This window comes from Mytilus trossulus, chromosome 4, assembly GCF_036588685.1.
Source record: "Mytilus trossulus isolate FHL-02 chromosome 4, PNRI_Mtr1.1.1.hap1, whole genome shotgun sequence".
Classification (NCBI taxonomy): domain Eukaryota; kingdom Metazoa; phylum Mollusca; class Bivalvia; order Mytilida; family Mytilidae; genus Mytilus; species Mytilus trossulus.
In genome coordinates this window covers 56,647,548-56,675,417 of record NC_086376.1, presented here as the reverse complement: position 1 = coordinate 56,675,417, position 27,870 = coordinate 56,647,548, and the positions used below count along the sequence as shown (strand labels likewise).

Sequence of the window (27,870 nt, the reverse complement as noted above, 5' to 3'; positions counted from 1 at the left end):
ATACCAGTGTTCAAAATTCATAAATTAGATTAAGATAGGACAAACAAATTCGGTTTACATCTTAAACTGAGGGAAACAAATCAACTATAAGAGGAAAACAAAGAAACAATAACACTGAAGTGCAACAAAAACAAACGCAAACATACAAACTATTTGCTAAGAACTGCCATATTCCTGACTTGGTACAGGATATTTTAAGAAAAAATGGTGGGTTAAACCTGGTTTACTGATGTATATATTCAAACCTCCCGTTTTGATAATGTTAAAAAATAAACGCACGAAGAACACTCATCACAGAGAACCACACAAGTAAATAAGAAAACAGTCGACACAACTTGCAAACCGCAGAACAACAACGAACACATTCCACCAGCGACATACACCACAGGATATTAAAAACTGTGACGCGCTTACGTAACTAACATGCAATCTCAAACTTTATAAAATATTTTCATGATGCTCGTCCAAACAATTTTCATGACAATGATGTTATGGAAAGGCAATTTTATATCAAAAGTTGGTCGCAATGAGAAACCTAAATCGAACTGTGACATAAACAGTTATTTGACAAAACCGTTTGCTCGCACCAGAAGCAGAATACAAAATAGAAGCCTCAAGGTCATAAAACTTTCGAGCATGATTTTTGTACTCAGACTCGAAAATCAACCAATCAAATTGCCGGATTTTATGATTCGAGCATGAATTTTGTGCTCCGAGCACTGAGCAAAGTTTTATGCCTTCAAGGCCAGTTTACATATATAGCTTTCTGTTGTCTGTACGCATGTATAAGTATAGTGGGAGGCTCGATTGCAGGATAAAAAATGTTATGTAGTTAGTGCTAAAACATGGTAGTTGAAAGCGGTTCTGGTACGATATCACTTCGTATTTTGTGTGTGTGTGTTAAATTTTGCATTGAAGGACAGCCTTTAATCTTATCAATGCTTGAATTGCTGTCAAACTGTATATTTTTAAAAGCAATTATCAGAACAATAAGATTTCTCCAGTGTTAAACGAAAAACAAACCAAAATATTTCAATACGGAGAAAACAATAATTAAGAAAGAGATAAGGCCAATTTTCCGTGAATTATTCAAACCAGGGTACTTTTCATTAAAGTGTTTTAATCCAACTAAGATTCAAAGTATAACATCTCCAAATTTTTCATTTGATGTTCCTTTACAATAACATGGATTGCATAAACATAAAGTCAAATCATCACCACCTGGGGTTATCTGAAAACGACAATTGATATTTTTTTCAATAATTCATTTTTATTCCAGAAATTTATTCGTATATATAAAACTGAGGGTTTTTTTCTGAAATAATTTACATTTTGTCTTTCGAATACAAATTAAAGAATCTTAAATTTTGGTTAAACACATCATTGAAAACAATATTTAATAAAAAAAAAAAAAAAAAAAAATATTTTATTGTCATATAAACTTTACAGTTTGTGGCCAAAATATGTTAACACAATAAACATATGTACATACATATTAAACATACACAATAACAACAGCGTCAAAATTTCTAACAACAAACAAGTTGTTAAAAGTCGCCTGCCGTCAGTTCTGATGACTTCTTTTTAATAAAAAAAAGTTAGATATTAAGAAATTATTCAGAAATGATATTCGATTTCCAGTAGATTTTGAAGACTTTTTTTTTAACATTTTCACCGATTGATTGACCACACATTGTTTTCAATAGAATGAAGTTTGATGCAAATGTCAGACAAGTGAGATGTTTAGCTAGCTATAAAACCAGGTTGAATCCATCATTTTCTTCAGAGAAATACCTGTACCAAGTCAGGAATATAAAAGTTGTTTTCCATTCGTTTGATGTTTGAGCTATTGAATTTAGTATTTGATAAATGGCTTTCTATTTTGAATATTCTTTGCAGTTCGAAATTTAACTTTTTAGATTCACAATGTGTCATCCTGTAGAGGATAAAGAATACTGGACAAATTGGCTCCATCTCTGTTGATATATATCTTGACAAGGGTATAGATACGCATCATGAACGGACCAGTCTAAGAGTAGTATGGGATTATCAAAATAAACCACAAAAACATGTACAATGACAAAAAGAGACCGTTATGGGTTCTTATCACATTAGAGTATTTAATCAATTCTACCTTTATATAAAATTCAACTGCCCTTCGTGAATAGGACGACGTTCATATTCTTAGATGAGAATCGATAACAAAGTTACTCGTTTATTATGGAATCAAATTATGTGAATAAGTCGACACACATCAGTAAACATTGTCATAAAAATTATAACAATCTAAATACACTCGCATAAATGTCAATATGAAATCTTCTAAGTAATTTACGAGATGTATATCTAAAGTTTCCAACTTGTGAATCCATACAGTTAAATACTAAATATTGTTGCACAACTACACCACACAGATTCGAAAGAAATTGATCTGGGTAGATTTGATATTCCATATTTCTCAATCGCAGTTATAAATACAAGTTATGCAGTAAAACTAATTTCTCCAGCTCTTTTTAGTTTTGAATATGTTTTTTATGTCCTGACCTATTTTTAAATATGCATATTTGCTTCTTGAAAGGATCCATCTAGACTAATCCAAAAAAGGGCATTTTATTTCATTTTTGAATAAGGTTTATCTAGGAACACGTGTTGAGCGTCATGACATAAGATCTTTTAAAACGCGCCATCATCATTACTAATAAATCATCATGTTTCTAATACTTTTAGATTTATATTTTCATTTTATGATAGTGGAGTTGAATAAACACGTTAGTGTTGCACATTGTAACAAAATGTTTTGCTTTCTGATATAATTATTCTGACGTAATCTAAACATTATAGCCTACATAACCGGACCATTGTGTTTCCCCAAAAGGACAATACCAATCTAAGTTTGCCTAATATTGGATATATGATCATCATATAGACACCGAAATGATTATAAAGGACTATAATTGTTTTCTAAATGAAATACAATGATGGCTTATGTCTCTGCGAATTGTATGTAATAGTCTGTTCTACTAACGCTAACTTTTATGTAGTTATAATAATTAAGCGATTTGTAAGAGTGCACATGCTGGTTGCATGATAATACTAGACTTTTATGTTGTAAGTCTTTATAAGATCAAGGTCTTAATATACAGGAATAGTAGAAATCTACGATTTGCAATGTATCATTAAAGACAGTTTGTGTTGTCTCATTGGCAATCATACTACATCTCTCAATTTTCGTCCTTGTTAGGCAACCCGTGGAAGTATTATCTGATTAAACCCATATCGTATAGTAGCTTTATAGGATAGAATTGAGAGTGGAAACGAAAAATGCGTAAAAATGCGTTTAAGATAGACAACACTCCGACCATGGAGCAAAACACGGCCCAAATCCACCAATTGGTCTTTAACGCAGCACAAGAATATTCCGCACGTGCTGGTTTGCCCCTATACACAATTTCAGCGAAAAGAACGCCACACAAAACTCCGTAACATAAATGAACCAAAGTTTTAAAAAGCAACAAACAAACACGCACGCACGCACACAAGACTAACAAAGACTAGATGTTCTTTACTTGGGACAAGCACTAAAATGCGGTGGGTTAAACGTGTTTTGACAGATCTCATGTTTAATGTCGAAACCCAAACAAACTGGTATATGCTTAATCAATAACACCAAGAAAATAAATATTTCAGACAGCAAGAAACGACAACCATATAATTAAAAGTAATTTGATCCTGGCTTTGTAAAACAGAACTAGAAACCGTGATATGCAGCTGGGATACAATGTTTGTGAGTGCTCAAATATATCTGTGGTATGAAAGCACAACACACGACCAAACTGTTGAAATTGGTAGAAAAGGCTTCCTTGTCAGATTGGCACGAAACTTATCAACAGAAGACAAAAGATCTAAAGTACCGATTTGAAGATAAATTATCCTCCAGTACATATCCAACATACATATAAAAATCAAGAGATGCGGTATGATTGCCAATAAGACAACTATCCACCAAAGTTCAAATGAAGACGTATTCAATTATAGGCAACAGTACGGCATTCAACAATGAGAAAACACATACCATATAATCGGCTATAAAATGCCCCAACATAAAACTATTCAATTGAAAAAACTAACGGCCTCATTCATAACAAAACAATTTACGAAAAAAAATATGAGACATTAACCAACAGCACTTCATTTAACTCTAGGAATTGTGCTGTTATCCGCACTCAAAGTTTACGGATAAGAAATAAGTAATATAGTTAATATAGAACAAGGACAAAATATATATACTAGTACAGTAATGTATTAGACCGGACCCAGATTCGATGGATAAAATGAATGCGGACAGCAAGAAACGACAACCATATAATTAATAGTAATTTGATCCTGGCTTTATAAAACAGAACTAGAAACCGTGATATGCAGCGGGGATAAAATGTTTGTGAGTGAACAATCGCAATTTGTAAATTACTTCGACATCTTCTTTTTGACATTGAACTCATTTTAATAGTTCATTTGTGAATGCTATTTTTTTTTAGATTAACTGTTTCTCTGGTACTGTTCGTACATGAAGCTTTACTATATTTTTTGTAAATATTGAATGCATGGTGTACAGGTTTGTCTAACAGGTTGGTCTAACCGTTACCTTATTTTCACGGTTCTATGGTCAACCTTAAAATGTTACTATTATTTCCGTTCCTCGAACACTGCAAGTCATAGCTATATAGTTCTTCTTTCTTCTTATATAGCGGTATAGAATAATGATACGGTGTATATGTCAATTGACAGGGTTTGCCCATGGAAGTATAATATTGACTTATAACATAATACTTCCATGAAAAATCTATTATCTGATTTTAACTTGCCGTATCAAGTGGTCGAATTCAGTGGTGTATTCTATATGCTGTTTTATGCGCTGTTAAAGTGCGACGAAATGGAATTGTTCTCCTTTATGATTGTGTATTGAAATCGTGATAAAATAGCCTTAAACAATGTTATACAAGTTTTGTTACGAAAAAGATCCAAAAGAACCTGTTGAAATGCAACTAGTTACTGGGGGAGTTGTTTTATTGACAATCTGCAATCATACAGCTACTGCTAAACTTTTTTTATTAACCAAATATGAATAGAAACCATTTAATCCCATTAATTAAAAAAAAATGTGATTGTGTATTGATAAACCACTCAGCTGAACGTGCATCTATTTAATACAGTGCGCTTTAGATTACGATTGCATTTTCATACTGTATTTAATATCGGTTATAAGCAAATGATAACAGACACAAACAAAAACTTTGAATATAATTAACTTCAATTATAACCAGATGCTCCACAGGGCGCAGCTTTATACGACCGCAGAGCAGAGGTTGAACCCTGAACGGTTGGGGCAAGTATGGACACAACATTCAAGCTGGATTCAGCTCTTAATTTGGATTGTGATTAAATAGTTGACACAGCATAGGTTTCTGACACAGAATGAATGTGGTCTAATGAACTTCAAATTTTTGTTTTGCTTTTGAGCAATTCACTATGCTGTTGAATCCTCTCAAAAAAATGTTTGAAGAAAATTTCTTTTTATTTATGAAATTTCAAGAGAAAAATTGCCCCCCCCATTTTTTTTTTCACATCCCCCTTTCCTTTCCTATCTCAATTCAAATTTCTAATGGAGTTTGCAACAATAATTTCTCATTTAAATACATCATAAAATATTAAAATGTAAAAAAAGTGCTTGTTATCACTGAATTGTAAAGATTGTTTTAATTTATCAGTTGGTAGTAAAAGTGCATATACATTGTATATTGTATTAAACAATGATATAAGTTGATTCAACTACTATTCTGGACAAAGAAAGATAACTCCAATTGAAATTTCTTGCTGTTGCACACTATTGTGCAATTAGATATTTCTTGCTATTGTGCAATACTGTGCAATTGAAAATACTTGCTATTGCACAATACTGTGCAATTGAAGATATCTTCCTATTGCGCAATACTGTGCAATTGAAGATATCTTCCTATTGCACAGTGTGCAATTGAAGATTTCTTGTTATTGCTGAGTACTGTGCAATTGAAAATTTCTTGCTATTGCACAATACTTAATATAACAATTTTGGATCCTGATTTGGACCAACTTGAAAACTGGACCCATAATCAAAAATCGAAGTACATGTTTTGATTCAGCATATATCAAAGAAGCCCAAGAATTCAATTTTTGATGAAATCAAACAAAAGTTTAACTTTGGACCCAGATTTGGACCAACTTGAAAACTGGGCCAATAATAAAAAATCTAAGTACATTTTTAGATTCAGCATAACAAGGAACCTCAAGGATTCATTTTTTGTTAAAATCAAACTAAGTTAAATTTTGAACCCTTTGGGCCCCTTATTCCTAAACTGTTGGGACCAAAACTCCCAAAATCAATACCAACCTTCCTTTTGTGGTCATAAACCTTGTGTTTAAATTTCATAGCTTTCTATTTACTTATACTAATGTTATGGTGCGAAAACCAAGAAAAATGCTTATTTGGACCCCTTTTTTGCCCCTAATTCCTAAACTGTTGAAACCAAAACTCCCAAAATCAATCCCAACCTTCCTTTTGTGTTCATAAACCTTGTGTCAAAATTTCATAGATTTCTATTTACTTAAACTAAAGTTATGGTGCGAAAACTAAGAAAATGCATATTTTGGCCATTTTTTGCCCCTAATTTCAAAAATGTTGGGATCAAAACTCCCAAAATCAATCCTAACCTTCCTTTTGTGGTCATAAACCTTGTGTTAAAATTTCATAGATTTCTATTCACTTTTACTAAAGTTAGAGTGCGAAAACTAAAAGTATTCGGACTTCGACGCAGAAGATGACACCAACGGGATACCAATATACGACCAAAAAAAAATCATTTTTTTTTTTAGGTCGTATTAAAACGTGAAGTTCATATTATTTAGTGTTTTGTAATTCCTTCAGCCCTAAACCAAGTTAATACAAAACGTCTTTTACACTATATCACATGAATTATTATGTATCAGCATGACTGTATAAACAAGATTGTGTAACAGGCTACTATCTGTTTACACAAACAATGTATCGTGTTGTCAAATAGAAATTGATAGAACAAAAACTTAAAATCGCCTACTTTTAATTCAAATATTGTGCAAGTAGACAATAACCAATGTAAAAATAAACTACACCACATTAAACTATAACTTTTCATCTTTCTCTTGGTCACAACAGCTAAGGAATGTCATCAGTAAAAGTATTTTATTTATTTTTTAAAAGCTGACCACTTTTCCTAAAAATGACATTTTCTGTAAGAATAACGGCAAATGTAAGCCATTTGACTTCACTGTATAAAAAATCTAAATTTGTTGCATGAAGTTTAAACATTATTTTAAAATTATTTATATCATTAAAAAGAAGACACATGGTGATCAGAACAGCTAAGAAAAGAACTGAGAAGAAAATCGTATATCGTCTGTTAAAAATTATTTTCCATATAAAGATTGTATCCATGTAGGGTTCTGAATTCACGCATGCACAAGGTCGACTGGACTGATTCTTGACAATGCTCACATTACACTTGGACATGGTTGAGCTCCTAGCAAAATAAGAAGTAATTCTGTTTTAGTAGTATTGGAGTAATGTGTGACAATTTTTATTTATTCATTTAACATACTGAAAAATTTAAAGTACAGGCAAAGAAGTAGTTATTTGCCAGATTTCAAAATTTACCTCAGGTTACAACTCATCACTGTCAAGCTGCTGATTAAGTATGAGGTTATTCTGGTAAGTTATCTCTGAGAAAAGTGTGAGGATTTTGTTTGTTTGGTAAATAGATTGAAGGATGAAGGGATGGGTAAAGTGACTTCAATATAGTCCCATCTCTTAGAGTGGAGGCATAATAATCAGGTATTGCTCCTTTCATTAAACTTTTAAATTGGGAATCAGAAATACAAAGGGCAATAAAAATAAAGATTGCGAGTTTTTGTTCAGGACAGAATGTAACCTAAGCAATGGCAAAACACTAAAATATATATATGTTACATGCAATTATGCATACTATTTGAAGAAAATATTATAAAACATCTTGCAAATCTTATTATAGCGAACCCTATTGAACCTTTCTATAGATTCACCTGCAAGTTACCTGTCCATTTAAACTTTTGGCAGTTCTATTGTCCCATCTAACAAATACAACAGGTATTGTTCTCTGTATAGTTTATTCACTGGGACCTTTAAATTTCTTCTAAGAGAAATATATCACTCATTGATTAATTTACCCGAGTAAAAAAATTATCTGCTATATTAGATGGAAATAACATGTGTACTATTTATAAAAAAAACTGTATATGAGTTTGAATGTATTATATTTTCAATCTGTTGAATGTAAACACTGATTCAAACATTAATAAAAGTTGATTATTAAAAAAAATTAACATTATTCCTATTTCCAAAAAAAAAATTGATAAAAAAACCCCTAAAAATGTTGATGTTTACATATTAAGGCCTTCTTAAAAGTATTCTATAACTAAACAAAAACTAAAAAATGCAAATTTTCATACGAACAATACTTTTTATTTAAAAACAAACTGTTTATGATTAAGTTATTTTTTATTTTGAACATATTGAAAAAAATATTATAAATGTTTAATAAACACGAAATCACAGGCATTTTTTTTTTATGTGAAACATGTAATTTCTATCAATTTAGCAGATAAATTTTCTACTGAGGTAGATTAATCAATGAGTGATATATTTCTCTTAGAAGAAATTTAAAGGTCCCAGTGAATAAACTAAACAGAGAACAATACCTGTTGTATTTTTTAGATGGGACAATAGAACTGCCAAAAGTTTAAATGGACAGGTAACTTGCAGGTGAATCTATAGAAAGGTTCAATAGGGTTCGCTATAAATAACCAAGGTAAAGGATTTAGACTGCATTGCACATTTTCTATCTCTTATAATTATTCCCCTTTTCTATCGATATGACATTGCCAGTGCTTTTTTTACTTATGTATTATAAAAATGTCACTTTGGTATCTTTCATGATATAAAGATACAGATATTGTAGCAGATAATTATATCTCTAAATGTGGAGATAGAAATCAACAAAAATTAATTACACACTATCATTAATTAATAAACTGAATGAGCAATTCTTAATCACTCTAGAGTACAGTTTCTGAGAAATCTACCATGGCAGATGGAGAAACAAAGATCAGCAAACATATTACATATAACATCACTGCAACTACTTAGGGCACACATAAGGTTTGTAGTTTTGTTGACCATTCATAAACAAAGTCTTTTACATTTTACAATTTTATTTATTTTTATCACAGTCAGTTGTTTGTAAATAATAGTAATAAAGCACCAATTATATAAAAATTGCACATATATTTCTGACAATGTAAGTCAGTTTTTAAAGTTCAGTTAGGAATGTATCAACAAATGGTAACATGTGATAAGAGTCTGTTGCTATGGAAACATTGGTCTGCTCTTCTTTCCCGTGGCATAACAACAATAAATGATGACCTGATGCTAATAACATTCCATAGCAGGATTGGTTGTTTTCTATAATATATAAAAACAAAATGATAAAAAATTACCATTCATTTCATAAAGTCAGGTAAAACAATAACATATTTTTTTCTTTCACCCTCCATGCTCCAATGCAAACTAGCCTTGGGTGTTGTTTATATAAATTCATAACTACAGTTATTAAGTTGCCATTAAGATCAAATATGGTGAACGATAGCAGAAATATCTTTCAAATCTAGGATTTTAAAAATAGGAGTCAAGGCAACTATGAAATAACCTAATTACACCAATTTCAAGTGTGGACAATTTAATATTAAACTTTCACTGCAGTTTTTATTAAAAAAGCTAACAGTATAAGATATGGTATGAACATATGATATGAACAGAGTCTGTAAGATATGGTATGAACATATGATATGAACAGAGTCTATAAGATATAGTATAAACATATGATATGAACAGAGTTTATAAGATATAGTATGAATATATGATATGAACAGAGTCTATAAGATATAGTATGAAAATATGATATGAACAGAGATATAAGATATAGTATGAAAATATGATATGAACAGAGTCTATAAGATATAGTATGAAAATATGATATGAACAGAGTCTATAAGATATAGTATGAACATATGATATGAACAGAGTCTATAAGATATAGTATAAACATATGATATGAACAGAGTCTATAAGATATAGTATGAACATATGGTATGAACAGAGATATAGTATGAACATATGATATGAACAGAGTCAGTGAATTGACTGTCTGTGCTAACTAGTTTTTAAATGATTCATTGATCAATTGATTGTTGTTTACTTAGTGTATAGAAAATGTTATATGCATTTTTAAACTGGGTGCTAATCAACAAAAAATTATATCGGTAGTTTCTGCCAATTAGGTTCATTGAGATGAAACCTTATCATACATCTTTGGAAAAAAACAGAGTCTTTTAAACTTATCACCACATTTAAGACTGGAATAAAGAGAACATTTTCAAATTAATGGCATATGTTGTTACACTTTATAGATTGAAGGTTTGCTGTATTGGCTACGGGTCTGGAGGCCAATACAGCTGACCGAGAATCTATACCAGTGCCAATACAGAAACAGCCAGTTTAAAACACTTTTATTAAATAATACAACCTTTTCAATACAGAATTGTTCTGAATGCTGAATTGCATACATCAAATGTGAATATAGGGCCAATAATTCCAATACGCACTGGCAATGATGTGAATATAGGGCAAACATTTCCAATACTGACTGGCAATGAATCCTGAATTACATACACAATATATGTTTACATGTAATTCAGGGTTAATTGCCAGTCCATAATGGAAATATTGGACCAGGGGCCAGGGCTGAAAAGCAATTTAAATCATGTGATTTATATGACCAGGACGACGTCACCTGTATGACACATGCCATTTTTGGTAATATTTGGGCTGTTTTAATCATATTATTTAATAATATATGATATAACAGGTTTTGGGAAGTTTGAATAAATTTACATAATTTTGTGACCAGTCTGTATTCCATTTATTTATCATTACAAATTACCAATGTTATTTCAACTGATCGGGCGGAGCTTACGTTTTGATTTGCATAAGGACAGTCTATTTGAAGATATGTGTGATAAGAATGATTGCCGTTATAATTATTACTGATTTCTAATCACCTATCAGTGTCATCAAGGGAATTTACAAAACAATAACTGGACACTTCATTGATGAGTTTATCCTAAAACACCTATCTATAAATAGACTGGGTTATTGTGAGGGAATCGGTTAAACTCCGCCCAGTCAAGTGCAAAAAATCGAGTAATAGAATCAACATAAGTTTACAATAATTAAACAATTGATGTTTTTAAAATTCTGAAGTCACATTAGCTTCTTTTACAGTGACTTACCTTTATCCTTCAATTTGTATGATGAACAAAACTGGTTCATTCTTTCTGAAAATTGCTCCAATGTTTTATGAACTATTTTGATAGACTGAACACATTGTCTACTGCAAATACAAATTATTCAATAATTAAGCATTTTTATATAAAAGATTCAGTCATGTGTGAAAAAAATATGTCTTTATGGAATCTTAATTTTATTAATGTTAATATTAATATACTGTAAATTTAGAAATTATTGTGTGCATTTATTATTGCGATTATGTCATTTAAGCTTAAAATGCTATTTGAATTTTTCTGATAATGAGAAAAATCCTGTTGAATTCATATAAAAAATTTCAAAATGCAAGTTTAAATTATTGCGATTGTAACCCTGTGGCATTTTTCGCAATAATAAGAACATCACAATAATTTCTGAATTTACAGTATACTATATTTATAATAAGCTTGAATCAATGTTCATGTTAAATAAACCTTTTGAATTATGTCTTCTTGAATAAAGTAACCAAAAGGTACTTCTTGTTTTGTTGGACAGTAATTTTTGTTCTCCACATGCATGTTCAAAAACCAACATTTCAAAGAATAACCATCAAATCTGCATTTCACTTTTTATTCATTTTCTACATATAAGTAAATTGGAAAGAAATTCAGCATGTTACTTATTGAACCAGTTCAAGTTAATTAGTTTACCATAGTACTTTGTGATAAGTTTGTATGTTCTTTTCACAAAGTGAGATGTTTCATTTGAGGTATTGAGTTAAAATATCATTTTTAATGCAAATGGATAGTCATGTCAAAAGCTGATGCAACATTTACTGATTTGCCTGTAAAAAATCATGTACGATATACTCTACCTTGTATTAGACTCTGGATTAGTAAAATATGTCCATAGTTTATTGAACAGAGACAACTGATTGCCCTCAGGCAGAGGTACCATCATATCTAGTAATGATATATTTATTTCCTCCAGGTCATTTCTATATGTTAACATATTATCTGTAAATTCTACCCTGAAATACACAAAAGAAACTAATAACTTTTAAGGGAATACGATACAGTTACAGGGGAAGTAATGACGTTGCTAACGTAAATTGTTATTTTTGCAACGTCAAACTATGACTTATCTTGAAAAGATGCAGTTTTCGACTGATTTTTATCATTCAAATGAGAGAAAATTAAGTGTGCCAATCTTAATGAAAATGTAAATAGTGCAATTTTGTTTAAATTTGATAAATATACAGCAACAAATAATGTTTTTTTCTACATTCATGAACATTTGATAAATATGAGTTATTTCTTAATAAAAAAATGTATAAATTTTTAGGATACTTATCAAATACAGAAATTACAAGTTATTTAACAAAAAACAATTTGTGTTTATCCTTTAAAACAAAAAAGAAATGTCTTTCTACGGCCACAAATCTGAATTTTTAGCAAATATACAAAATTTCGACCTCATTTTACTCAAACAGTAGCATATGAAGGTATACTTTTCATAACATATTTGATTTGATCAGGTAAAAAATGTCTATATGGAAATTTTTACCAAAATGTAAATACGTGATCAATACAGTATCGTATGCCCTTAAACAGCATATTTACATTTTCAAGATGTGTTAGTTCAAGGGGAGGTAATTCTAACTGTGCAGTGATCATTTCTTGCATTTCTTAGTAGTACTACAGATGAAGATTGCATGGTTATATTCATATTGTCTAAAATGAGTAGAAATTGCCATTGCTTCTATATTTAAAACAGCTAGTTTCTGAAAATTTAACCTCATGTTTTGTCTCACTTTCATCTTAATTCATTTTAACCCCGCTTTTGTGGGTGCACTCGACTCCAATCTTAATTGACAAGGAATGTCAGTTTTCCTATCGAAGGTTGATGGTTTTCTCTTGGCACTCCGGCTTCCTCCACCCATAAAAACTTTGGTGCTTAAAAGTGGTGTTAAAACACCAAAAATCAAATCAAATTAATTAATTTTATTCCAGCTTATGGGGTGGTGAGCAAACAACAATCAATCAACTGATCCTAACATGTAAATGATAGCTTTTTGCTGAAACAACCTCTTTTATGTAGTAATGCAAGTTTCTTTATAGCTTTTTGAATTCGCAAATCTAAATAATATCTAGGATATTCTTTGTGAAACCCTTACAACACATGCCCAGATAAAGGTCAGCAACAAAAGCCCTAGTCTTTTTTATTTCTTCAAATTTTTTTTAGACTGTGACTGATTTGAAATCCTTTTCTAAATATATTGTTGTATATTTCTAAGAGACCTGATTTAAGCTTTAATTTTGTATAAACTACTGAATGATATATTTACCATGCTCTGAATACTGTTGGTATAGGGAACTTTGGTTTCATATGTACTATCACATCTAAGCTATCTGAAATGTCAGTAACATTTTATTATTCCACAGTTCCATGGTTCAATGACAGCATTACTTTTCACTGTGTACGTTTTGATTTATTAACTATTTTAGAAGTACTTTAAATAGCTGGAAAAAATGCCATCTTGAAATTATGTCATTAAATAACAGAAAACATATCATGACTTTAAGTAAATAGAATATTAACTTTTAAAAGCTGGAAAAAATGCCATCTTGAAATTGTGTCATTAAATAAAAGAAAACATGACTAAGTATATAGAATATCAATATCTCAGAGCATTCTTTGGCATTAAATGGCAAACAAAAATGAAACAATACTCTGAAAGTCTGGATGCCATTTTAAAGAAAAGAACAAGAGTGAACACACTGAAATGTCTCGCCTTCTTTACTAATCATTGATATTATGTTGATAGTCCTAAATATAAAGCTTTATTACAACTGTCACAAAAACTCAACATCAACCAAGAAAACTTAAAACATTGATCAATGAACAATGAAAATGAGGTCAAGGTCAGATGGACCATGCCAGGCAGACATGTACAGCTAACAATTCTTACATACAACAAATATAGTTAATCTATTGCTTATAAATTAAGAAAAACAGACCAAAACACAAATACTTTACACTTAGCATTGAACCGTGAAAATGAGGTCAAGGTGAAATAAAACCTGCGCGACAGACATATAGATCATAAAATATTTCCATACACCAAATATAGTTGACCTATTGCATTTATTATTAGAAAAAAAGTTAAATACTCAAAAACTTAACTTTGACTACTGAACCATGAAAATGAGGTCAAGGTCAGATGACACCTGTCAGCTAGACATGTACACTTTACAATCATTCCATACACCAAATATAGTAGACCTATTGCATATAGTATAAGAAAAACAGATCAAAACACAAAAACTTAACTATAACCACTGAACCATGAAATGAGGTCAAGGTCAGATGACAACTGCCAGTTGGACATGTATACCTTACAGTTGTTCCATACACTGAATATACTAGACCTATTGCTTATAGTATCTGAGATATGGACTAGACCACCAAAACTTAATCTTGTTCACTGATCCATGAAATGAGGTCGAGGTCAAGTGAAAACTGTCTGACAGACATGAGGACCTTGCAAGGACGCACATACCACATATAGTTATCCTATTATTTATAATAAGAGAGAATTTAACATTACAAAAAAATCTTAATTTTTTTTAATGGGAGCATATAGGTGGAACCCCCCCCCCCCCCTTTTTTACTCTGGGTTGGGACTCCCACACCCCCCCCCCCTTTTTAAAATGGCTGGATCCGCCACTAAAATAATATACATGTAGCACAAAAGACAAAAGAACGTCATGATAACATGTATCTGGACTAAGAGGAGGAAGGGGGGGCTAGCTATGTAGATATTTTTTTTATTTCAATGTGTAGACTAGTGCACGCAGGCATCTATCCACGAATAAGTTGTGTGTCAAATTAATTATTTATTTTGTCACTCGCATTATTTACTTTACCTGGCCATTATTGGCATTAATCACCAGTGCACAAACTCGCACCAACGCAAGATTTAGTTAGAGGGGCGATATTATGAAGCTTTTTTTTATTATTGGTCACCCATGTTTAGAAAGAAAGGGGAGAATCCAAACAATTATCGACCAATCACAAATGTTGTTGCAAATTTGACCTTAAGACATCAAAGAATTTCCCAGAATGCAATTATTGCATATAAATAAACAAGAGTGCACACGCTGAAATGTCTCGCCTTCTTTACTTATTATAGATATAAAAATATTTTGATAGACCAAATATAAAGCTTTATTACAACTCTCACATAAACTCAACATTAAAAAAGAAAACAAAACATTGATCAATGAACCATGAAAATGAGGTCAAGGTCAGATGAACCATGCCAGGCTGAAATGTACAGCTAACAATTCTTCAATACAAAAAATATAGTTGACTTATTGCTTATAAATTCAGAAAAACAGACCAAAACACAAGAACTTAACACTGAACAATAAGCTGTGAAAATGAGGTCAAGGTCAAATAAAACCTGCGTAATAGACAAATAGATCATACATCATTTCCATACACTAAATATAGTTGACCTAATGCATAAAGTATTAGAAAAATAGACCAAAACTCAAAAATTTAACTTTGACCACTGAACCATGAAAATGAGGTCAAGGTCAGATGAAACCTGTCAGCTAGACATGTACACCTTACAATCATTCCATACACCAAATATAGTAGACCTATTGCATATAGTATAAGAAAAACAGACCAAAGCACAAAAACTCAACTATAACCACTGAACCATGAAAATGAGGTCAAGGTCAGATGACACCTGCCAGTTGGACATGTCCTTCCATACACCAAATATACTAGACCTATTGCTTATAGTATCTGAGATATGGACTTGACCACCAAAACTTAACCTTGTTCACTGATCCATGAAATGAGGTCGAGGTCAAGTGAAAACTGTCTGACGGGCATGAGGACTTTGCAAGGTACGCACATACCAAATATAGTTATCCAATTACTTATAATAAGAGAGAATTTAACATTACAAAAAATCTTAACTATTTTTTCAAGTAGTCACTGAACCATGAAAATGAGGTCAAGGACATTGGACATGTGACTGACGGAAAGTTCGTAACATGAAGCATCTATATACAAAGTATGAAGCATCCAGGTCTTCTACCTTCTAAAATATAAAGCTTTTAAGAAGTGAGCTAACACCGCCGTCGCTGTAGCCGCCGCCGGAACACTATCCCTATGTCAAGCTTTCTGCAACAAAAGTTGCAGGCTCGACAAAAACCTATTGTCCCAATTGAATAAAAAAAAGAACTCTTGCAAATAAAAATTGATACAAAATTATAACTTTACCGCTTCTATTCATCAGAATGTATTGATTCCTGATTTTTTTAGGGGTCTTTTGAGTATAATAAACAACTCTAAAGGAGTTTTCATATCTTTTATCAAGCTATAATCTAGATTTCGTAATTCATTAGTTGATCATTTATTGAATTTTTAAACATGTCAAGGTAAAGAATCTCAAACTTAATAAAAAATAAAGAAGCATATAATCTTCTTTTTGTGGTTTAAAGATTCTTTAGACAAGTAAGATGCTGAAAAGATATAATATACAGATATAAACAATACCAAATTTTCACATTATTTTTTCAAAATGGTAACAAAGCTTCAAATTTGCAATTTCTATAAATAAAAATGCCCCAAAAAATTTAACTACCCATAACACCCTGGTTTTGTACATTTCATGAGCAGAAGATTATATAATTTAGTCAAACACAAACTTATAACCCCATCAAAGTCTCATACTTTACATAAATTTCAAGAAAATCAACCAAAAAAAAGACTAATTTTTGCAGAGTTATCTCCCTGTCCAATGTTAATTTTCATAGGAAATTAAAAATGCTGAGTTGTCCTCAAGTTAGATTTTATGGGACTTTTTCTGTGTATATTAAGGGCTTAATGCTATAGATTAGAACTTAAACATTTTCTGTTGCAATTAGTTTGAGGTTAAATCTTAGTTTGACTGAACTATATTTGCAGTCCATTTCCAGCATAATAATTTTATAACAAGTAAATGGTACATAATTTTAAGAGATTTGAGAAAGATATCAAAGACAAACACTAACCTTTTGACTTTATTTCAGCTAACTGTATACCTTTTACTGCTTCAAAGTTATTATCACTCTCAACATTTACAGAAATTGCTTGTACTTTCTCCTTTTCACATTTAGACTGAAACAAATAACATCTAAAATCTAAAATCAAATACACAAATTATTCTAAATGATTTACATTGGATAATTAAGAAATAATTTATAGCAGCTGTAGATTTGTTTTCATTTAACCATGGGTTGGGCATTTATATTTGATTACTTTAACCGGAGCATTAGCAAGGGGTAAAATACAGATATAAATAGCCAACCCATGTTTAAGGTGGTACCTAACACTACAGGAAGATAACTCTGTAAAGTCAGCTTAATGTTTTAATTACATTGTGTTGTAAAGGGAATATTAAGCTTCTCAATGATAAAAATTGGTGTTTGTAAAACTGCTATATAACCAGTGTAATTTTCTGACAAAACGATTTGTTCAACATTTTTGAATTTTTTTTTTTTTGTTAAAGGGTAAAAGTAAATATATTGCCAAAGTTTTATGAAAATTAAACGAGTTAAATTAATTTTAGAGAAAGTGTTGGGTACCATCTTAAAGGAAAACAAATCTACGGCTGCCATGAAGTATTTTGATTCCAATAGAACAAATTCGGTAATTTTGTTTACCGTGAAAGCCCTATACATATGATACTGTTTTGTCTGTTCCCTTTAACCAAATTCTGATAATATTAATAATATTATATAATTCATTGATTATTTTTTTATATTTTTTATAATAACATTTTTCACTTATATTTTCTTCCAAAGTCATTTTATTCGTTCAGAGGATACAAGAAGCTTTAAAACGTCCCATATTTACATTTATTTTTTTGTTTAGGGAAACATAATTGAGAGGTCACCTTGTTCCGTTGCCATACCAAGACAATAATATCATTTCACAGAATTTTCGTTTTGTGAAATTTTACCATGAAAAATGAATTGAAATGGACGGATTTGTTAATTTTGCTGTAGATTAGAGATAAATATATTGTATCTGAATCTTGGCCATGTAAACTGTGGGTTTTGGTGTTGAAAATTGAGAATGTCTTGCAGTATAAATAAGTTGGTTGTAAATTCGTAATGCGGAACAGCTGTTTTCGTGTATTACTGCATTTTCGCTAAATGTAGATGTATTGTGATTATAATGGTTGACGATAAGATGTCGTCATATTAGAATATAAGTTCTTGCCTTTTCATTGACAGCAAACTAACTTATTTTTACATTATACTTTATTTCCTGTTCACCCATTTTATTCGACCTCCCTGCAAATTATTTTCAGAATTTTCTTTTTCTATTGATGTATTCATATAATCATAAGAGAAGATTGAAATGTAACATATTTGTGTAGACTTATATTTCTGTTTTTTTCTACTTACAAAAATAAAGTACTGGAAATTAAAACTGGCATATGCAAGTTTAAATCTTGTCTTTAGAACATAAAAAAGAAGATGTGGTATGATTGCCAATGAGATAAATCTCCACAAGAGACAAAATTGACACAGAAATAATAGAAGCATTCTTTCATAAATCTTTTGTATTTGTTTTATTCCTTTAAAGTATTAATTGTAACCACTTGTAGAAGTGTTTAAAATAAGAGATCTTAATTACACACCAGACCCAAAATGTTACTTTCAATATTTTGTTCCAAGCTTTTTATTTCTATTGATTCATCTCATTCCTGGATGTGGTACCCCATTTTTTCAGTTCTTTAATTTCAATTTGTTCCAAAATGGCATAATTGATAGTAATGGTGAGTACATACTTTAAGTAACTAAAGCCTATCTAAGCATACAGTGTCAAATACTATATATTGAAGTAGAAAACTGATAATTCAATTTATTCCAAAAAAAAAAAAATATTTATGCAAAGCCTCCAATTACACTTGTCCACTTCCACCACATAGTCATGTTATTAACACTGCATTACAAGACTACCCACCTACCAGGGTACAATCAATTTATTGGTAATGTTTCATCTATAAATTGAACAGTTAATAAGTACACAAGAACTCAAATTTCATAATTACTTACCCTTTGGAATATCTGCATATCAATTATCAGTAACAATAGATTTAAGTGATAACCGGATTTTCTTGATAATTAGCAAAAACAGAGCCTGTTAAGTATTTTAAATATGATACATTTAATTTGGAAGGAGACAGCCATGAAATTATAACAAATTGAAAATGTAAAAAGGCTGAAATCCATTATAATTACACATACTTACTATTTGTATTTTATATGATGCTTTAATGGAAATATCAGCTGATGATAACCAATCATAATACGATTCTATATCTGAAATTATACATCATATAAAATTCAAATTTGCAGTTTTTTTAATTTTTTTCATACATCAACAGCAAGAAAATATGTTTTTCCAAAACAACTGCAATATGAATCCACTGTCTGCAATGACAAATCATAGTTTTAAAATCACTTCAAATTAAATGCACATGGATTCATAATCTTTACTAAAGAATTTAAATTCCATATACATTATCTCCTAAAATATGGTTTTAATATCATAAACAAGGTATTGTCAAAGATTTTAAATTATCTTTTTATTATTTTTGCACAAAGTATGTAAATTATGCAATCAAGTTATTGATGCAGTATTTTCATTTATCATACTTGTATCAAATAATACTTAAATTTTACAGTTCAATAACATTAAAAAATATTAAAAGGCTATGAAAGGATTACAAGGTTTTATTAACCAGATTCCTACAAATTTCCTCAGCGGACTGATAAAGGCACCTTTATTAACTGTTTCCAGGATGTTATCGCATGCCTTTCCGTTATTGTCCGTGGGGTTTATCACATGCAACTTCGGGTATTTACGTATTTCCGGAAAGTTGTTTGTAAACATGGCAGACGACACAGACACTGCTGCTTTTGTTCAATCATTAAAAAACGATTATACAGTTAGAAAAACTGCTAGTGACATGAGACTTTTCACAAATGGTTGAGATGCAATAATGAGATGAGGTTCGCAGAAGAAATTCCTGTTACGGAACTTGATAAATGTTTGGCTCCTTTCTTCATGACAGTTAAAAAAGACGACAAGTCAAACTATGAACCTCAATCTGTCAGATCAATGCAGAGCAGCATTTCAATATATCTAACAGAGAAATGTGCAATAAATATAATGGTTGACAAAGAATTTCACCACTCTAGAGATGTGATGTCTGCCAAACTAAAACAGCTTAAATCCATGGGAATGTGAGCCAAAAAAAGGAAAGCAGACCCCTTCACAGCTGAAGAAGTTAATTTACTATACTAAAAAGAGCTGCAGGTAACAATTCTTTGCATAATTTTTATTTTTGTTATTGATATTTTAAGTAGCTTTGTCTTGTCATTTGACTTTTTGTGACGTCACAATTTTCTCTAAAAAATGAACACATCATGCACACTGATATGATCATGATGAAATCAAAAAAATGATTTGACAATAACTTGAATTATCTTCACCTGATTTTGTACAGTCGTAAGAATGTATATTATTTTAACCTCATTGTCTAAATCAAATATTTTTTACTCAAACAAATTCCTTAAATTTATTTGCAGGAAATCCTCAATCTCTAGTAAGAACAGTATGGATGAATAACACTCTACATTTTGGTTTGTGCTCCTGGGAAGAGCACACAACTTTGAGATGGGGAGACATTCAAATGAAGGCAACTTCTGATGGTCAGCAGTATCTAGAACATACTGAAAGGATAACCAAAACAAGAAATGATGCTAACTTGGATACACGTGCCTTTCAAGCCAAGATGTTTGCTGACACAGGTAATGTTTCAGGAAAAGTTTTATAGGGGAACAAGATTCAAAATAATTATTTCATTTTTTAATTGAATTACAGAAAAAGTCAATTAAAAAGCGCAAAACATACTATACATGTAGTGTAAATATGTATTAAACAAGATATCAAGATATTGCCATCACAAAATAACAGCCAGATATTACAAGTGTAGCTATATATATATATTATATTGTAAACATGTGTTTAATAATGGCATTTTAGCAATCAATGTTGAACTGGTTTATCTTCTTTCAGGTAATTCTAGATGTCCTATACAGACATATAAACAGTTTCTTACAAGAGGACCAGAAGATATGGTTGCAGATGATTGTCCCTTTTATTTGAGGTTTTCCAGGCAAATTAAGGATGACGGTGTCTTGTTTTCCAGAAAAGCTTTAGGAAAGATCACTTTAAGTACTTTTGTTAAAAAAATGTGTGAACACGGTGTATTCAGGGTAGAAAAACTAATCATATTGTGAGAAAAACTACTTTCACTGCCTTGGTACATGAGGACATACCAATTACACGCATAATGCAGCTGAGTGGACATAAAAATGTTCAATCCATAAACTCCTATAGCTCAGAATCAATTGAACAACAGAAGGAAATGTCTAATATCTTGAGTAAAATTGGTACAGGGAAACTAAGTTCGGATAAAAACCCAAGGCCTTTGGATGATAACAACAATGATATACCATCAGATGATGATGCAGAACTTTTGTCTGCTTCCCAAGAAGCCGAACTTTCTTTTGTATTGAAAGACATTTCAAATTCCAAATCTAATTCAAAACCAGTTTCAGCAACAACAACTACAGGAATAAATGAAATGCCAGAAATAGTACATGAAAATCACAAAGGAAAAGCAATGCATATGTTCGCAGGGGCAACTAGTACAGGAAATGTGACAATTAATTTTTCCAACTAAGAACATTAATATCATGAATATACAAGTCACATAATTGTTTTCATACATTAATGTCACCCTGATGCTTGTTATATATATCGTTTAATAACAACAATTAATTAAAGTTCAGAAAGTTGTATTTGGTTAATTATAAATTATCAAAGAAAAACAAAATTTTAATGGTTTTTGTCTGTATTTCTTTTGTTAAAGTATATGATAAAAAGATAATTACATGTCATTTAAATGCCATGTATTAATCTATACTTATTGCATAGCAATATAATATTTCCCACAGAAAGTAACCAAATATTAGCGTGCAATAAATTCCAATATTGCACTAGTGCAATAAATCTTCAAAATTCAGGACGTAATGAACGACAAAATCTTAGTTTGAACTAATTTTTACTTTCAAAGACTATATTGCTATACAATAAGAGGGTTATTGCATGAATATTCTCTACTTGAGACAATATTCCCCAATATTCATGCAATAACCCTATAATATAGTACAACATTTCCTAGACATATAATTATGCTATTTTACTTTCTTGCTGTATCGCATTTGAGCGAAATGAAAATTTAATGGGAAAATGAGTCTCATAGTTGAGAAGGGAATTATCTCTCAAAGTCCAAACGAAAATTGCTTCAGCTTTACGATGTTGTCGAAAGACATCAAAGCAAAAAATAAAAAATTGCCTTTTGTGATGTCATCATTATTTTGAGTAAACATTTCCATGACATACCTTCAAACTCTTTTTGTTCTTTTTCAAAGTAAGTAGTCACAGTATTCCTAAAAAAAAAAACAATGATTACCGGCATAAATTATAGTTACAGTAAATCCTTTATCTGTTACTAATTGTTAAATACATCTATATCAATCACTCATATTATAAAATATTTAAAGAGATCACCCTTACATTTCAATACCTTGTTTTACAACAAAATCAAACATACATTTCTTTAATGTTATATCTAGTCTATTGTCTTTTTTTCCCTTTTCAGATGATAGTGATGAGGAGATAACTCTATTATTGAAAAATTTGTGTGCAACATTATTTTATAAAAGGAATAATCTTTTATAAAAAAAAGGGGCAAATTACAGTTTGTTTAAGATCTTTATCTAAGAATGATTAAGAATAGAAATTCTTGCTTGAATAACTATTTGAAGCAAATCCTGTGTAGGTTTAATATTTCCAACAGCATACTTTCAAATGCTGCTTTTAGTTTGCCACAACATGTGTATTACCTCAAGTTTCTGTATTTTTTTCTTATCAATATAAAAATACCTGTGCCATTCTAAAACTGGAGGATAAGCTTGAATGATTTTACTACAGCTTTTGTCATCAGATTTTCCTTCAAAACAAAATCAAAATGAATTTACCATTTGAAATTTTTATACTTTTCATACATATGTATTTTAAAAAGTTTTTTAACAGTACCAGTATGATCATCATGATGCTTATTTTCCCACATAGGGGTGACATCATTATCAAAAGTCATGGCAAAAGATGTTGATAAATGTCATAGCTATGACAAAAAACTTTTTAAACAAAACTTAACTGACAAATTCAGGAGCGAGCAGATATTTTCATTTCAGTATTTTTATTATTTTGTATAGAAATGGTCAGTATTTCTATAATCAAGTACTCAATAAATCTAGGAAATAATAAATTTTAGGAAAAATCCTTATTGTAAAGACTTTAATATTGCCTTTGTTTACTTTTTTGGGAAGCGTCTGTCTAACTCCAGAAAATTATCTAAAAGAAATAGAAAACAGTAGCTATAAATATATTTGGGATTGGAAACCAGACAAGGTTAAAAGAAACATGATGATTGGTCCATATGAGAAGGGGGGTCTTAAAATGGTAGACTTTAAAAGTTATTTTGTGGCTTTAAAAGCATCATGGGTAAACAGATTGGTAAATGGTAAACTTGAGACTTGGGAGCTTATACCATTTAAACACTTAAATGTCTCATACAATATTTTGTCAATCTTTAATATGAATTTCAGTGATATTAAATCTTTAAAATATCTTAAAGATATTCCTGCGTTTTATAAAGAAGTAATAAAGTCTTGGAATTTAACTGGCGGGGGCAATCAAAACAACCAGACACATTTGTCGATATTAGAAAGCAAGTAATATGGGGAAATAAATCTATAAAATTTGATAATAAACCAATTATATTTGAAAACTGGATTAGGAGTGATCTAATTTACATAAATGATATCTTAGATGATAAAATGTCATTATCGGAAAGCTGCATTCTAAACAAATTAAAGTTCAGAATAAACTGGATCGCCGAATTTCAAAAATAAAAAAAATCTATACCAGCAGAATGGATTCAAGTTGTTCAGAAAGAGAATTCTGTCAAAACTACAATTAATATTCAGAGAAATAAAATCATATGGAATTAACAAATAAAATGTTATACAACTCTTTGATAAGTATAAAACTAGAGTCTTCAATAGGGATAAACAGATGGCTTAGAATCCTACCAATACAAGAAACTCTTAATATGAATTCATTGTACAAATTTATTTTTGAATATATGACTGAAAATAAATTAAAAATATTTAGATGGAAATTATAACATTATATTGTTCCAACTAAAAAACTGTTATTGCAGTGGAAAGTAACTAAGACAGATAGGTGTAATTTTTGTAAGCAAGAAGAAGATTATGCTCACTATTTTCTGAAGTGTAGATATTTGAATAAATTTTGGCAAAAAATCAATGAACTCTTTAAAAGAAGTAAAATAGATTTTGATATTAAATTGCAACATCTGGTATTTGGATATAAAATCACAGATAGTAATTATTATTTTTTGAATTATATACTAACAGTATTAAGTTTTTCTATATATAAGTCATACTATGTATCCGAGCAGAGAACAAAAACTGTTGATGTCTTTAGTATTTTTGAAAATGAATTTAATAAAAGAATAGATGCATATAAATCAAGATGTCCAATGTTATTGTCAATTAGAAAGAATTTTTAGCATTGATAAATCTCTGCATAAGACAACTTATACAACCATTATATTATATTTTATAAGTTAATAAGTTGGGTCAGCTGTTTATTTCCCTGGATAATCAGTGGAGTGTAACAGGGTAAATCAAGAGAAGCTTGGACTCTTGGTGAAACTTGTAACAAGCAAGATTAGATGAATAAATATTATTATGTTGTTAAGAAAGTACTCAATAAATCAATGAAGTCTTATCCACGCACTTATATTTTCCAACAAAGTGTTATAAACAGAAAAATCAGCATTTTCCCTATCTTAATCTTAAACAACAAATTTTACAAACGAAGTTAAAATATTCATCTAATTATAACAGTAGTTCATCTTATTTATACAAAGCCTCCATTACCGCTTAAATTGCCAGATAATTTTCAAACTTTTGGTCTTTCAAGAAAAAGAAAAATGATTCTTTCCAACTATCCAAAAGCTTCATGGCTTGACTGCAAAATAATTATAAATAAAAGTCTTTCTATATGATGTAAACAAAGATAATATAGATTTTAGGGTGCACCTTACAAGCAATAACCTCATGGTTCTATGTGCAAACTCAAAAAGATACTGAAAAACAACTTAGTTATTCTTTTCATGAATACTAAATTTGGTATTTTGAAAAAAACTGACATTGCAGCAATTTGTTTCTGAGATTTTCCAATATTGTTGCTGAATTTATAATTATAAAAAATTATCCAATACTATATTATACATAAAAGCAAAAAAAAAATTATTTGTGATTTTTTTTCTCCCAATGAAAGTTGCAAAAATATTTTTTTTTAATATGAAAATGAGTTTGTTTACAGTATATTTTGTAATACCTTCAGGAAGTAAAGTAGAAATAGTCTGATTAAAATTCTGTGTCCCAGATGTTTTCTTAAGAAACTCTTGGATCTACAATAAAACATGAAGAACAGATACACAAATTAATACATTACCAAACTTTATCATAATATGATCTAATGACCACCACATGATAGTATCAGCAGGAATTCTTAGAAAGATCTATCCATGTTTTTAAATGACTAAAACTTTTAGAAATTTTAGTTCTTACTTTCAAATTTAAAAAAAAAAACTTTACTGTCACCTGATAAATTATTTTATGTTGGTATTCTTGATGCTCTTGAAATTTTATCAACCTAAAAGATCTTCTGCAGTTTTGATTTGTTTTATCAATGCATTTTTTATTGATACATTTACTATGGTTTTTTATTCATAACTAGATTTTCTAGTTTTAAAAAAATAAATAAAAATAAGTTATTTTCTATAAATAAATTTTGCATGGATAATAAGTTTTCACAATGGAAATAAACACCTTCTAATTTAAACCTTCATTCTAAGTTTTGCATTATTAATTTGATAAGGCATATTTAACTATGCTTATTTTCCCAAAAACGAAACAAACAATTTGAGTATGCTGCAAACAAAACTGCTACAGCAGTTACCTGCCCTTACCTTGTTTGATGTTGCTGATGTCAGGAGTGAGTAGTAGAATAAAGCTCTGTCTTGTATATCCATGTCATCATAGGACATCATCATATTAAATAGAATATCACCTATGTCTGTAATATAAATACATGTAAAGTTTGTTTAATCAATGTCTGAAAATATATTACTTTATAAAGACATTGAAAAGGTTAATTGCTTTACTGTGAACTTAAATCTTAGGGAATGATATCAATTTCTTATAAGGAACTGGAAGTTATTATAAACAACATCATAGTAGATATGGTAGTATTGGATTATTATAAACACCATCATAGTAGATATGGTAGTATTGAATTATTATAAGTAAAACTTCATCAGGAATGCTCAAAACTAAGCCTTATAATAACAAAGGAGATACTTCAACTTGTTGTATCATTAAAGTGTGCATTTGTAGAGTACTGTCAATAGGGCTTTTAAAATTCAACTTGACTAACAGTTAAGCGGTCAATCGATGGAAAGTAACTAGTTAGGCAAAACTGTTAAATTTTACAACACTATTTACTCTATTAAATAATTTGGGAAAATTATATTTTCAATTCTGATAGCTGTTTACACTAAGCTAGTTCTAGATTTATCTTAAGAACATACACATTCTGGTTTATGTGTAATCATTTCGTTTATCGTTTATTTATAGATTAAATCCTGATTCGAAGGCTACTTTAATTCAAACTAATAGTATACTTTTTTTTCTAATCATACAGTACTGTGGATTAGTTTATTTTTGTGGGTACCAATTTTCGTGGATTAAGAAAAACTTGCATGTTTGTGGATATTTAATTTCAGGGTTTTGACAAATTCTGCGTACAAGCCTATGGGAAATTAGTAATTCGTTGAACATTTGATTTTGTGGTTTACCTGTATCCAAGAAATCGACGAAAATTGGTATCCAACGAATAATAATGAATCCACAGTAATTACCTGTATATAGCTGCTTTGTTCCATGGCATACCAGAAGATTGTGACATACAGCAAGTATACCATTCCCAAGGATCCAACTACTACCATCAATACTGGCAGCATTCTGTACTAGATGATTTAGAAACATAATGGTGGCCTGCAAAAAGAGCATGGGTGAACTGTTTGTCCATAATGGAAAATATTGAAAACTTAATAGTGTGAAGTCCATCTTTTA

General features: G+C 30.2%; 1 protein-coding gene across 2 annotated transcripts in view; it reads right to left on the bottom strand.

The window, feature by feature from the left end:
- Nucleotides 1-9,299: 9,299 nt before the first annotated feature.
- Nucleotides 9,300-27,870, bottom strand: part of LOC134715587 (AP-5 complex subunit beta-1-like) — a 45,236-nt gene continuing 26,665 nt past the window's right edge. For both annotated transcript variants that reach the window (XM_063577862.1, XM_063577863.1), the window contains 11 exons: nucleotides 27,657-27,792; nucleotides 26,706-26,812; nucleotides 26,072-26,144; nucleotides 23,522-23,588; nucleotides 22,979-23,025; nucleotides 19,754-19,824; nucleotides 17,503-17,608; nucleotides 13,773-13,836; nucleotides 12,300-12,455; nucleotides 11,452-11,552; nucleotides 9,300-9,565 (listed from right to left, as the gene is read on the bottom strand). In XM_063577862.1, the coding sequence (XP_063433932.1) occupies nucleotides 9,414-9,565; nucleotides 11,452-11,552; nucleotides 12,300-12,455; nucleotides 13,773-13,836; nucleotides 17,503-17,608; nucleotides 19,754-19,824; nucleotides 22,979-23,025; nucleotides 23,522-23,588; nucleotides 26,072-26,144; nucleotides 26,706-26,812; nucleotides 27,657-27,792 (1,080 nt within the window). In that variant the 3' untranslated portion in view covers nucleotides 9,300-9,413. The remainder of the gene's footprint in view (nucleotides 9,566-11,451; nucleotides 11,553-12,299; nucleotides 12,456-13,772; nucleotides 13,837-17,502; nucleotides 17,609-19,753; nucleotides 19,825-22,978; nucleotides 23,026-23,521; nucleotides 23,589-26,071; nucleotides 26,145-26,705; nucleotides 26,813-27,656; nucleotides 27,793-27,870) is intronic.